Source organism: Nannospalax galili, unplaced genomic scaffold (genome assembly GCF_000622305.1).
Source record: "Nannospalax galili isolate Female #2095 unplaced genomic scaffold, S.galili_v1.0 scaffold768, whole genome shotgun sequence".
NCBI classification, from domain to species: domain Eukaryota; kingdom Metazoa; phylum Chordata; class Mammalia; order Rodentia; family Spalacidae; genus Nannospalax; species Nannospalax galili.
The window spans coordinates 8691050-8705451 of NW_008360317.1; the positions used below are offsets into that span (position 1 = coordinate 8691050).

At 38.1% G+C, this 14402-nt stretch overlaps 1 protein-coding gene across 2 annotated transcripts in view; it reads left to right on the forward strand.

The window, feature by feature from the left end:
• Positions 1 to 14402, forward strand: part of Usp12 (ubiquitin specific peptidase 12) — an 87777-nt gene that overhangs the window by 60975 nt on the left and 12400 nt on the right. The window contains exons 2-5 of one of the 2 annotated variants that reach the window (XM_008825076.3): positions 2562 to 2644; positions 9111 to 9340; positions 13545 to 13621; positions 13733 to 13816. In XM_008825076.3, the coding sequence (XP_008823298.1) occupies positions 9128 to 9340; positions 13545 to 13621; positions 13733 to 13816 (374 nt within the window). In that variant the 5' untranslated portion in view covers positions 2562 to 2644; positions 9111 to 9127. The remainder of the gene's footprint in view (positions 1 to 2561; positions 2645 to 9110; positions 9341 to 13544; positions 13622 to 13732; positions 13817 to 14402) is intronic. The other variant, XM_008825074.2, reaches the window with a different exon arrangement.

Genomic DNA, 14402 nt, shown 5'->3' on the forward strand with positions numbered 1-14402 from the left:
TAATTTTATTTCATGTATATGAGCATAATACCTACATGTAGGTAGGTGCCCCCATGCCTGCGGAGGTCAGAAGTGGGCATTGAATTCCCTGGAACTGGAGTTAATGGTTGTTAACCTCCATGTGGGTGCTGGGACTTGAACCCAGGTCCTCTGCAAGATCAGTCAGTGCTTTTAACCATTGAGCCTTCTATTTTTAAGAAACTCAGTTGCACCTTTCAGGATATGGATTGAGGTATACTATCTCAGCTTTTTGGTCTGTATTGATGTGCACCTTTAAAGGTTTTACCAGGTGGAAAATTTTTGTGTGTAGTGATTGAACATACCATCTTTTCTTGGTAGCTGTTATAGAAAAGTGATCCCCATACTTGTACATGTTACGCACATGTGTTAGTTTCTGTTTCATTTGGTAGTATGTTTTTTATTGGCTTTTAAAATTGATTGCATGTACTTTTTAAGTGCACAATGATTTATTTTTTGTTTTTTGGTCTGTTTGAGACAGGGTCTCCCTGTAGCCTCAGCTGGCCTGGAACTCACTATGTAGACCAGGTTGGCCTTGAACTCACCAGAGATCTGCCTGCCTCTGCCTCCCTTCCAGGTGCTGGGATTAAAAATATGTGCCACCAGCCTGGGCAATTTGTAATTTGTTTTTCTTAAAAGTTGATTGCCTCGTGCTGGACCCAGATCAAATTGTATGCCCCCCCCCGACCCCCACACTCCTTTTTAAAGTGCTGAGTTTTGAACTTAGAGTCTTATACAGGCACTCTGCCACTGACCTGCAGTCCCAGCCTCTGAAGTTACTGTGGCTTGACTTTTTTAAGCAGTTATTTACTTGAGGGCTTTTTCCTGTCTTCTTGCCAAATCCTGAAATATTTTTATAGTGTTTATTTTAATACCTCAAAATTTTCTGAAGTTTTTGTATTTAGGCAGAGTAAATTGATAAAGCAATAGGCTTACTAAATACTTGTTTGAATGAAATGGATTCCAGAGTAATATTTACTCTAAACCCATTTTCTCATAAGTTGCGTTTCTTTTTACTCAACTTCAGAAGTTAATTTACTGGAAAAATATTCTTATTTTTTGCTATTGCTGACATTTGTAAGTGTTTTGAGATATATTAATGTATATTTTGGGCTTTTGAATTTCTCTGAGAGCTGTATATAGAAGTACATGCAAATCAAAGAAGATTTACTGTATTATCCATATTTTTTTCCTTCTGATGTTTTATTTTAAATCTCTGGAAAATATGTTTACTCATTTCAGTATTTCCAGTAATTCACCATTGGACAGTTCTTTCTAAATTAATCTCCTTTCGTACTGTTAAAAACTTCATGTTTGGGCTGGAGAGATGACTCACCAGTTAAAAGCACTTGATGTTCTTTCAGAGGACCTAGGTTTGGTTCTCAACTCACACAGCAGCTTGCAACCTTCTAAAACTCTAGTTCCAGGAAATCCAGTGCCTTCTTCTGGCCTCTGTGGGCACTGCACTCAAGTGGTACACTTACATGCAAGTAGAACATTGTGTGTGTGTGTATGTGTGTGTGTGTGTGTGTGTGTGTGTATTTTATATATATAATAATATATAAATATATAAAATTATATATATATATATATATATATATATATATATATATATATATATTGCTACTTCCTATAGGCCTTCCAATATTTGTTTTATTTTCTGAGACAGGATCTCCCTGTAGCCCCAGCTGGCTTGGAACTAACTATGTAGACCAGGCTGGCCTTGATCTCACAGCACTGGGATTAAAGGCATGTACCACTAACTCCATGGTCCATTGTTATTTTGGAAGAACTAAAACACAGGTTGATGATGTAGTTATATTGCTAGAGTTGACTGTCAACTGAACAATTTAGGGTCGTTTGAGGTGGGCTTGAGGACCACATCTATACCTGCATGCTCTGCCTCACCAAACCTTACTAGTATATACATGTATGCGTGTATGTGTATGTATATATAAAAATCTAATTCTAATTGTTTTGGACCACATCTGCTTCTCCATGTGTCGTCATAGCTGTTTCAAGGCCTGTCTTTTGTTCATTTGTTCATTCCCTCATTCATTCATTCATTCATTCATTCATTAAAAAAATGCTAAGCGTATCTAATATATAGCAAGTACGATACAGCAATAAATGAGATTAAATGGGTCCCAGTTCTTAAGGAACCTGCATATGTAGAACAGCTTTTTGGGTGCTATGGAGTGATAACAAAACCATATGTGTATCTATATAAAAATGTGAATATATATTTTTAAGCCTTGGTGTGCTTCAAATGAGGAAATATTAGTTGTTTGTAAATAACACCTATTAAATCTATTTGAGTAAATTTCTCATATTTATTTCAATCAGTTGTTTCCCCAAAAGACCAATAGAGGTATTTTATGTTATGAAAGCTATAACTATTTGTGAGTTATGAGGAAAACAGCTATTTTTAAACAGTGACTTAATTCTTATTCTTTTGCATTAATGTTGCAGCTATATCAGGACTATAATAGTTTATTACCATACATTTATTTAATAATGAAATTGTCTGTCTCTCCCACTAGACTGTCAGTTCCATGATGGAGGGAACCCATTTGTTTTTCCTCATCATTGTATTCCCAGCACATAATCCAGTTCCTGGCACATAGTAGGTGCTTACTAAATATTTGTTGAATGAATGAATGAATGAATGAATGAACTTGTTTAATTTCCCAGAGCAAGTCCATCTTTCCCATTACACTTATCAGAATGGAAGGCCAACCATAAGAAAATCAGTGTTGTGAAAATTAAACATAATACAGCTTACGGGGCTTGTCCTGAGATCATCCCACTGCTGTTGTTTTGATATTTATATAATCTTGCTGGGATTTTTGAAACTATAAGTTGTCTTTCAGGCACTGCAAGATTCGAGCATATTGAGTATATTTATAGAAAATATACTGTAAATTTAGAAATATTGCAACAAAAGTTTAAAGAAGAGTCCTGATTTGCTGCGTGTGTCATTTACAGAGGGCCAAGTCAGTTGAGGTATTTCATTGGATCTGAAATTGTTGTGTGGAATGCACCCCCCCAAGAAGATTTTAATTAAGAAATAATTATTTGCGTTTTTTGGTCATAAAGCAAAGTTATTTTGAAAACAAAACATGCATATGTGCTAAAGTGATTTTTAACAGGGGAAAATTACAGTGTTACAGGTGGTGGTGATCTAGCATTATTATGTTCACTGTAGTGATTTAGTCACCTCCACTTTTAACTAGGTTCCCAGCTATTCTTATAAAACTTTTTTACTTTTGCAGTTCTCTACTCTCTCCCATCCCTCCTCCTGTTTGTTCTCTGTGTTTTACTATGAAGCCCAGGCTTATCTTGAACTCTTGTAGCTCTGGTTGGCATTGAACTCACTATCCTCTTGTGTCAGCCTCCGGAGTACCAGGTTACAAGTGTGTGCCACCACATTGGTCATTTCTGATTTTCATAAGTTTTTAAATCAATTTTCCCATCCTTAAATTAGTGAGCAAGAATGAAAGCTTGGATTTTTTTTTGTTCGTTTTTAGGGGATCAGTTGCACCCACAGAAGCAACCTAGACACTGAGGTGTTAAAGTTAGTGTGGAAGTTGGGGTAGTCCATAAATCAGGCCATCATTGAGTTAGTAGAGATTGGCATATGGGGCCAGAAAGGAAAAAAAAAAAAAATGATGGTAAATTTTGCTATAGAAGTGAAAGGAATGGTTTACCAATGATAGTTACAAGCTTGAAAATGCCAAATATTGAAGAGGTACGGCTCCTGGAAGAAACAGAAGAAAGGGACAAGAGTGAAGAAATTCCTAAGAGTGAAGAAGAAATATGTGAATCAGAATAATGATAGGAAATTTAGGTTGAGGTGTGAAGCATTTGTTATTTTTAAGGATGGAGGATTGTTACATTGAGAGAAAAGGTTAAAGCTGATTGACTTAACATTATTTCCACTTTGGTCTAGAGCTTTCCATGGTGGATCCAGCTAAGAATTCTTTATATAACTAGCCTGACCTTAGGTAGTGAATGCTGAGAGGGTTTGCAGAGTTTTAGGCAGCCTTAGAGTGTGCATGGTCTAGCTGTGTCCTTTGCTGTGGAGAGGAGTGGGAAGTGGGGCACAATACTTTGGATCTACTGTCCCCAGTGGACAAAACCCAGCAGACACTATAGTATACCAAGTAAAAACTCAGTTTGATGTTAAGTCCACATAGCAGCTAATACAGCAGCTCTTAGGACTCGAGTTTTAGTGTTCTTAAACATCATAGAAAGTTTGAGGCTAGTGAAATTCCTCAGGCTAAACTTACATCAGGGAAATAAAATGAAGCATGAACCCTGTTGTATTGTTACTTTTTTTTTTTTTTGAGATTGAAAATTGTGGAATAGATTTAGATATGTGAAAACCATTCAGTAATGAGCCTGAAAGATTTAATGTGAATTTTACCCTGTATTACAGGGGAAGTTCTTAGAAAGATTCAAGGTCTACAAATCAAACTTGTGTATTTTCAATGTAAAATTGAAGGAGATTTTGTGGGTCATGTAAAAGTAACTGACACCTGATCTAGATGGATCATGATGGAAATGGAGCAGACTAGAAAAGCACACTTGCACTTTGGTTTGAAAGTGAACCAAATCTGGTGGCTCAAATTTGCAATCTCAGTACTTGAGAGGCTGAGGCAGGATTGCTGTGAGTTGCAGGCCAGTCTGGGGTACAGAATGAAATCATGTCTTTTAAAAAAAATTTGAGGGGGGCTGGAGAGATGGCTCAGTACTAGCCTTTCTTCTAGAGGCCCTGGGTGTGGTTCCCAGCAACCACATCCATAACTAAAAATCATCCATAACTATAGTTCCAGGGAATCTGACATCCTCTTCTAGCCTCCATGGGCATTGCACACACAGGTGCACTTGCATACATGTATGTAAAACATTCACACACATAAAATTGAAATAAATTTAAAAAAAAATTTTAATTGAGGGGCTGGAGCGATGTCTCAGAGGTTAATAGCACTGGCTGCTTTAGTAGAGGACCTGGGTTTAGTTCCCAGCACCCACTTGGTGACTTGCAATCATTTGTAAGTCCAGTTCCAGGGAGTCTGACTCCCTCTTCTAGCCTCCACAGGCATTTGTACACATGTGGCACACAAACATACATTCAGGCAAAACACTCTTACACATAAAATAAAAATAAATCTTAAAAATATTGAAAAGGGGGATTGGGTGTAGTATGAAAGTATGAAGGGTGTGTAGCAGGCAGTAATGGGGAGCAGGGAAGTGGGCCTTCTGTGTGAAAAGCTCCATTACATTTTAAAATATATATCCGTGTACCATGTAGTCTAATTAAAATCTCTGTAGAGATAACTTGATCTTACCAAACCTCTCTCTGCACTTGAACATACATCCAAATAGAAAGCTAGAGTTACATTTTATGGAGTTTTTGGTGGTGGTGTTTTTCATAAATGGAATCTATTACATATGCTTGGAATTTTTACTTCACTTAGTGTCTTGGAAATGTTGCCATATTAGTACATGTAGAACTGTTTTCCTTTTAACTGTTTCCCAGTGTTCCATAACAAAACTGACCATGATTTTAAATAAACCAGCTATTCTTTTGATAAACATTTAAGATATTTTCAGAATTTTGCTATTAGAGGGGAGCGGCCATACCCAGGTGTGCTTCATTATATGTTACGTGTTTACCTGGCATTGCTATATAGGACTATGTTGCATTCTGTTGGAAGCATTCATTACCTAAACTGTCCTTTACAACATGCCATGCTATTCCATAGCACCAGCAACAGTGCCTGAGAATGCCCATTTTCCCACTCAAGTCAATTAAGTCATTTTAATTTTGTCAAAGTGATGGGCAAAGTTGTGTTTTTTGTTGTTTTGATTTTTGTCTCCAAGTTACTTGTTATGTATTATTTGAGTATTTTTGTTTCCAGTCTTGAGTCACCTATTCTTTTGCCAAATTTTTGGTTGATTTTCTTTTTCTAGCTTTGTAAAGGAGATTTATTAGTCTACTATTCTGGGTATTAAGCCTTTAACACACAGGATATTAGTATGCAGATGTGCACTCTTAGTTTTCTCCTTCTCCTTATTTATGTTGTGCTTGCCATAAAGTTCTTTGTTTTTTGATTTTTATTTTTTGAAACAGGGTCTCCCTATAGCCCCAGCTGGCCTCTATCTCACAGATATATCTACCTCTGCTTCCTGAGTGCTGGGATTAAAGGCGTGTGTCACCATATCTAGCCATAAAGAGTTTCTTATTGTTTGTGTAACTAGTTTGTATACCCTTTCTTAGTTTCATATTCAGTTCACTAACAACATCAACAACAATAACCATAATAGATGTACATGATCTTTGAGTACTTACAATGCATTTTTAGTCTTCATAACAATCATGTGAGGTAGTTACCTTATCCCTGGTTTGGGGATGAGCACTATGTGGCTCAAAGAAGTTAAGGTAAGGGGCTGGAGAGACAGCTCAGCAGTTAGAACCACTTGCTGCTCTTGCAGAGGACCCAGGTTCAATTCCCAGCACCCACATGGTAGTTCACCACTGCCTATGCCTTTAGCTCCAGGATATCTGATGCCCTGTTCTGGTCTCCATGGGCACTGCATGCACATGGTACACTTAATGTGCATGCAGGCTATTGCACTAAATTTTCCCTTCTGGCTCTCTGACCCACCCTCACTTACGGTCTCATGGTCCTGACACAGATTGACAAACTGGCATAACACAGTTCCATCTTGGGTTTTGCATGATTTATATGATATTTGGGGGTGGGGGAGGACACGAAACGGCTTTCCATAATCCATGTGCCATTCAAGCCTATCTGTTAGTCTCCATCAGCTTTGGCTCCCACATGCCATCTCATCCCATGGTCTGCCTCATCTCACCCTGCAGAGCCTGCAAGACCGGAAGGGCATCCACCTGGCCATTTGCGCCCCTGCCAGTTTGGCAGGCCTTGCTCCGGTGTTCCCAAAATGGCCAGGCCAACTCTCCATATAGCAGCAGGCTGTGCCTCTCTTTCCAGGGTGCTCCTTGTATTGCCCCTAGCTGGCTTACACTTTTTGGAGGAATGAATAATTTTTGGGCTACAGGCAAAACACACATACACTTCAAATAAAAATAAAATATTAAAAAAAGAAGTTAAGCCTATGACGTTCATATATTTTTAGGTAGACACATAGTACCAGTTCAAATAGCCTTGCTCCAGCAGCTGTACCTTGCATTGGTGCTTTTTAAAGTTATGTTTTTTTTTTTTTTAACTTTGAAATTATTTCTGATGCTAGACCATGTAATAATATCCATAGATCTTTTAAAAGGTAATTTTAAATTGTTTTTGTCTTAAACTTTACCTAAATTTTCTTCTAAATTTATATGCATTTTCGTTTGTTACTTTGCATATAGGTATGGTGTATAGGGGTGTGGGGCTGGGAATTGACCTAGAGCCTTGTGGTGCTAGGCAAGGGGTCCACCACTGAACTATATTCCCAGCCCTACATTTGTTTTGAAAGAGAAAAGTAATCTTTCTTGCCATTGGAGTTCTAAAAATAAAATTTTCTAAGTAGGTGATTTTTTTTCCCCCCTGTAGTTGTTTGAACAGTTCACAGTTCTTTTCACATTAGGCTTTGATTTTTTATATTGCCTAGGGAAGATTTGACTCTTAGGCTCTGCTTTTCCTGACAGTAAGACCTCACCCTCTCTAATCTCACTTCTTCATTGTAAAATGAAGTTTAATAACAGTGTCACATGGTTAAGAGGATCAATGCTCTTAATCCCAGGGTCATGAGTTCATGCCCCATATTGGGTGCCACTCTGCTAAGTCTTATGTGGCTGGATGGTGGTGGACAGAGGGATGGTGTGGTAGCTAATAAAATATTACACACAAGACAATTTAATATTAAAGAAAGCTATGGACTGGGAGTTTCCCTGTTCTGTAGAACAAAGAACCTCAAATTGCTAACTCCCAGAGGTTTTTTATTTTGTTTTGTTTTGTTTTTGTATTTTTGAGACAAGGTCTCCCTGCAGCCCCAGCTGTCCTGGAACTCACTATGTAGACCAGGCTGGCCTTGAACTCAAGAGATCCACCTGCCTATGCCTCCCAGAGTGCTGGGACTAAAGGTGTGGGCCACCATGCCCAGCCAAACTCCAAAAGTTTTTATTAGCAGGATTGAAGTGCTCTAGGCAGGTATGCAGATCAAGGGGCACCTCTCTGCAGGGGCTCAGGAAACAATTAGCAACAAAATGCGGCCTGTTTATAATGTATAGAGCAGATGTTCACACAAGTGCAAATAAGACATAGGATTTTTTGGTGTGTGTTGTTTTGTTTTTTAAATCTAAACCTAAGGGATGCTGCACTTCAGAACCTGTCATCCTAGACTTTCTTGGCTACTGGCCACTGTGACTTTGCATGTAAACCAAGCATACTTTCAACAGAGTTCAAACAGGTTTGTGGTCTCCAAGACCTCTGAAATCCTTACCATTCTGGATGTGTGCCTTGCCAGGCCTAGCAGTTGTTGTTAGCTTAGCTGGTGCTGCAGGAACCATTCATGGAGTTTTTAAATCTCACAGTGAGAGTGAACTTTAGAGATGAGCTGACTTGAATAAATAATTCTTGAAGACGCATCCAGACCGACTGCAGAGCTGTTTGCCTAGAGGAGTTTTGAAAGGCCCCACACTCCAACCTTCACTCCTCGCCTACTAAATCAGACTCTCTAGAGTGCATGGCCCTTTATTTACTTCTAATAACTAGGTTCTAAGCAGTTGGCTTGACCTTGGTAAGCAGTTGTCCAGCTCCTGCTTTAAAGTTTGCCCTTCGTGAGGCGTTTGTGGAAGTGTAGAGGAGAATAGAAAGCAGCTTCTGCTTTTCTTCCCAGTGCCTGTTGTGCATCTGCATGAGGATAAGTTTCACCCATGCTTGGGAATCAGTCAGTACTTCTTTTCAAAGCCTTTTCATTCATCCTAAATTTATTTTCTTCTCATTTAATTTTAAGTTTTAGATGTGTATAAGTTACTATGTTGCATATTATAAATAATAAACATTTGTACTTTTAGTTCTGATAAAATGCCAGATACTCATTTTTCTGTTTTTTATTTTTAGAGCTTTTTGACAACTACATGCAACAAGATGCCCATGAATTCTTAAATTATCTACTAAATACAATTGCTGACATTTTACAAGAAGAGAGAAAACAGGAGAAGCAAAATGGCCGCTTACCTAACGGTGATGTTGACAGTGAAGATAACAACAGCACACCAGACCCAACGTGGGTCCATGAGATTTTTCAGGGAACATTAACTAATGAAACCAGATGTCTTACTTGTGAAACTGTAAGCATATCGGAAACTTGTAGGAAAAAAAAAAAATGTAATTTGTTATGTTAAAAGTTGTTCTTTGTGGGCTGGAGAGATAGCTCAGCAGCTGTTCTTGCAGAAGACCCAGGTTCAAATCCCAGCACCCACATGGCAGCTAACAGCTGTCCGTAACTTCAGTTCCAGGAGATCCAACAGCCTCTTCTGTCCTCTGTGGGCATTACACAACATTGCGGGTGCATTTACCTACATGTAGGCATAACACTCATACACATAAAATAAAAATAATAAAATTTTTTTTTTAAAAAGTAGTTCTTTGAGGACAAGACTATGAGAGATTAACTTGAAAAGTTAGATACAGTATAAATACTGTAGGTCTCCTTTTCAGCTGAAAAGCTTCTGCCTCTACTTTTATGTAATGCTGTTTATTAGTAGTGGATACCTATGATAATAGAAGGATGCTTATTGCAGTTTGAAGTCTTTGATTTTGTTTTTGTGCAGGAGATTTTAGAACCATGTTATAGAAATTATCTGTCAAAGGTAAGGTCATAGAAAACTTACAGGTCATGGAAGTTCAGTCATGAGTCTCTTAACCACAGGGAGAAAAGCCTTGTTAGGTAATTTCATCATTGTGGGACATCCTAGTGTATACTTACACAAACTCGAGGCAGTCTGGACAGTCTAGGTCAGTCATTCCACATTGACTCTTGATATCAAGTCCCTAAATGTGCTGAACATAGATGTCTAAGGCTGCTGCCAGCATAGCATAGCATACTTCTTTAATGAACCTTTCCTGTGGAAGGAATATTCTCTAAACAGCAATAAAATAAAAACACAAAGTAAAACATATAATGAAACAAAATGAATTAATACAAAATGAAATTAAAGTAATAAAAAATGGCAAATACATAAAATTGGCGTCATTTTTAAGCTTTGTGTGCTGTACATAATTGTACATGCTGTATTTCTTTATAGCTGGCAGCACAATAGACTTATTGGCCACAAATGGTGAGTTATGCATTGTGCAGAATGTCACTAGGTGATAGGAATTTTTCAGTTCCATGATAATGGGTCTTATGGATCACCTTCCTCTGTGTGGCTTGTTATTAACTAAGACAAAAATGTGGCACATGATTGGATATTGATTTATTTTCCCCTTTCCTACAGTCATGTTTACTGTCTGTTGTTGAGATAAAACATATTGTGGACTCAAAAGGAGGGGAAAATACCATTTTGGTGGACACTTGGAAAAATGAAGCTTTAAGATTGGTTTTGCTAGGCCTCAGATGGCCCTGTGCTAGAAGATAAATAAAATTCTTCTTCCTAAATAAACTTGGTGGTCAACCTTACCCAGGTGAAATGAAAGAGGACACATTTGGCAGTAGCCTATGAAGGTGTTTTGGGGTTAGAGTAAGAACATCTTTGGTATAAGCTTTTTTCATGGCCCCAACCTTCATAATTACATGATGATGTTTGTTATCAGGAACTGGAATAAATGCTTACTTATATTTTCAATTGAATCAACTCCAGTTCTATTTTAACAGGAGTTTTAAAGATGTATCTTATAAGGAAAAGTGTTAATGAGACTAAATTCTAAGCTTTAAGAATCATGTTGCTAGTTATTACAACAATATTTTCATTGGAATGATATGATCAGGGAATTCGGCTGTTTTGTATATATTATAATGGAATTTGATGTGTTAGAAGATGTCAGAAAAATATGTATGTAGATGCACACACACACTTCAGTCTTCTTCAGTGAAACAAAATAAATTGTTAGGAAATGTACTAATAGATGAGGTTGATGTGGTAGATTGGGACCCTCCAAGGCCTCTGCGACACTTTTTGAATGGTGGGCAGGGAGTAGAGAAGCCACGTTTTTGAAGGAGAAAGTGATATCAACCAAGCCACCCTGTTCAGAGTGCTTGAATATTAGTTAATGTAACTTGTAAGAGATCGTATCTAAGTTACTCTGTGACCTGCAGTATGTATTTGCAGAGAATTTCCCAAGAACTAAGCATGATTTGATATTTCCTTTGAATCTAAGTCATCATTATACAATTCAGTAATGATTATATTACTGTGCTTTTATCAAAATAAGTTACAGGGATAGACTCCAGGATTTCTCAAGATTAAGTAAACATATATCATTTATTTGGTATTGCACAAATTAAGAACCAACTATGCCGGAGAGAGGTTGAGTAGAGGGTGATAGATGATGATTAAGATGTAGTAAGTCTGACCTCAAGATGCCTAGAGAACAGCAAAGGCCCTCTAGTGTTGGATGGTGTTAAAGGCAAGGATGGGCTCTACTGAGAGAATGGCAGACCTAATCCAGTGGAGTAGGGAGCATCTGGAAGGGGAGTTGAGCTTCCTGCAGAAGTTGGTGCAGGGAAGAGTCGGTTCTGGAACCTTTTCTTGTACTGCTTTTCTGTGTTCTATTGAAGTTCCTCCGAGTCTCATTTGTTAGCTTTCCTTTTCCCATTTTTTTCTTAAATGTGGATGTTCCCCACATTTTATTGTGTATTGCTTCCTTCTGCATTGGGAGACTGTGTCTATTTTTATTACACTTGTACTGATGAATTCAAGTCCATATCTCCAGTCTAAAAGTCTTCTACAAGTTCTGGGCTCATATCTCCTGATACTAGCTGTGACATGATATAAGGGTCTAGCCAAAAGCAACCAGGTATGTTTACAACTGCTTTTAAAAGTGAATACTTCCCCACTTGGTGACCGCCTGGTACCAACCCAGTTTGCAGATATGAAAGTAAAATAGTTACACACCTGATTGTGTAGAACAGCCCTGTTAACTTTGGAAATGAAGATCTCTGCCTTAGTGTCTGAGAACCTCATTCTGAGAAACACCACGCTGTTCAGTTGTTTGGAGGCAAAGTCTTACTGTAGCACAGGCTTCCCTGTATCCTCCCTCTTTGTGCTGGTATTATAGACATGTGCCATCACAGCTGACCTGTTACAGGAGTTTTAAATTTACTTCTTTTCAGCCTGTATACCACTGTCTGATGTGGCTGTAGTCACTTCAGCTCTATTGCTTGTCCCATGTCACCCTATCAACTTTCCTACTATTTATGATATTTTTCCTTAAACACATCAGAACACTCTTGCTTGTCTATGAATTCCCCCTATTGCACTTCTTTCTCCACTAGATTGTTTTTGAGACCCAAGCCATTTATGTTACGGTATTACCTTGCCTTCTGTTTTTCAGTGGAATGACATCTTATGTGAGGGTTTGAGTTGTATGGTTAGCTTAATAAAGAAAGTTAGCAGAGTCAAAATCACTCTTGAAACTCCCTTAAACTATCCATAACAGAGCTTGCACAGGACCCTTGTTTACTCATATTTTTCTAAACTTACATGTACAGCCACAGAATATATTACAACTTTGTGATACTGAGTTTATACTGTTGATAAGTTATTTAAAAAGGAAGTGTTTAATCAACTGAATGTATAGTCGGTGTGGTCAAGAGGCCCAGGGAAATGGCAAGTCATGTCTCCTGTTGCATGTTCACTTTGTGGATAGACTCACTAAGCAGGAAATTATGTCTAAAGTCCAGTGGTTCAAATAAGAAGATGATTGTCTCATAGATTACAAACTTTAGATTTTTGGAAGAAACAAAGGCAAGTCATAAATGAAGACTGTAATCTGGTGTTGGGACTAAGTTATTCTCCACTCAGTAATAAAATGTTGCAGGGCCATGTCCTTTTTCAGGCATTTTCATTCATTCTTGGCTCTTTTTTTTTTTTTGGAGACAGGGTCTCCCTGTAGTCCCAGCTGGCCTGGAACTCACTATGTAGACCAAGATGGCTTTGAGCTCACAGAGGTCCGCCTGCCTCTGCCTCTTGAAAGTTGGGATTAAAGGCGTGTTCCACCATAACTGGCCCTTGGCCTTTTTTTAAAGGATCATTGTATGTGGTGTGATATGTTACATTCTGTAAAATGACATTGAGATTTTAGAAAATAGTGTCATTTCTCATCATTCTATTCTTAGCCAATGAGACAGTCAGATGTTTACTTGATGTCCTCCCTGCACATGGGGTGTAGGAAGTATATATTTATCCAGGTCCTTCTCGGTAGTCCGGATCAAGTAGTTGTCTTTCGAGCTTGAAGAGGAAGAGTTGTTTACAAACTATCAGTAAAATTCACTCAGTTCTGTCAGCTGGAAACCAGTTTCCTAATACTTGAAATGACTCCCTGTTTTTACAGATAAGCAGCAAAGATGAAGATTTTTTAGACCTTTCTGTTGACGTGGAACAAAACACATCAATTACTCACTGCTTAAGGTTTGTGTAGAATTCTTACTTTTGAATTTTAATAATTAGTTTAGAATATTTTGGGGTGAACTCATAATTTTCTGGTATACATAACATAAATTTATTTTGAATTTTACACAGAGGTTTTAGCAACACAGAAACTCTGTGCAGTGAATATAAATACTACTGTGAAGAGTGTCGAAGCAAACAGGAAGCACACAAACGGTAATTTAGTGCTTAAGTTAAAATTTTTTTAGACTTTATTATTATTGTGTTTGTGGTGTGTGTGATAGTGCATGTGTATGGCGGTCTCCTTGCACTATGGGATCTGAGCATTGAACTCATCTTCATGTTATATAACAAGCACTTGTACCTGCTGAACTATTTTGCCAACCCCTTTTGAATTTTTTTTTTTATTATTATTCTTTGACAGTGGATATTAGAGGTGGGCTTTTCTAGCTGCAGATGATCTGCAAAAATCTGTGTTGAATGAAAATCCTTAATTGTGTGCTGTGGTATATATTTATGTTGTCTTTGCATGTGTGGATGTATGTTCTGCACAGAGGCCGAAGGAGGGCATGGGACATTGGTGTTTCTGCTCTAACTCTGCCTTACTCCCTTAAGAATAAGGAGCAGGGTCTCACTGAGCCTGGAGCCCACTGTTTTTTAGCTATGCCATCTAGCTAGTGAGCCCTGGTGACTCTTTTCCTGTCTCTGCTTATGTACCCCAACCAAGCCTGGATTTTTTTGTTTTTGTTTTTGTTTTGGTCTTTTTGATACAGGGTCTCCCTGTAGCCCCAGCTGTCCTGGA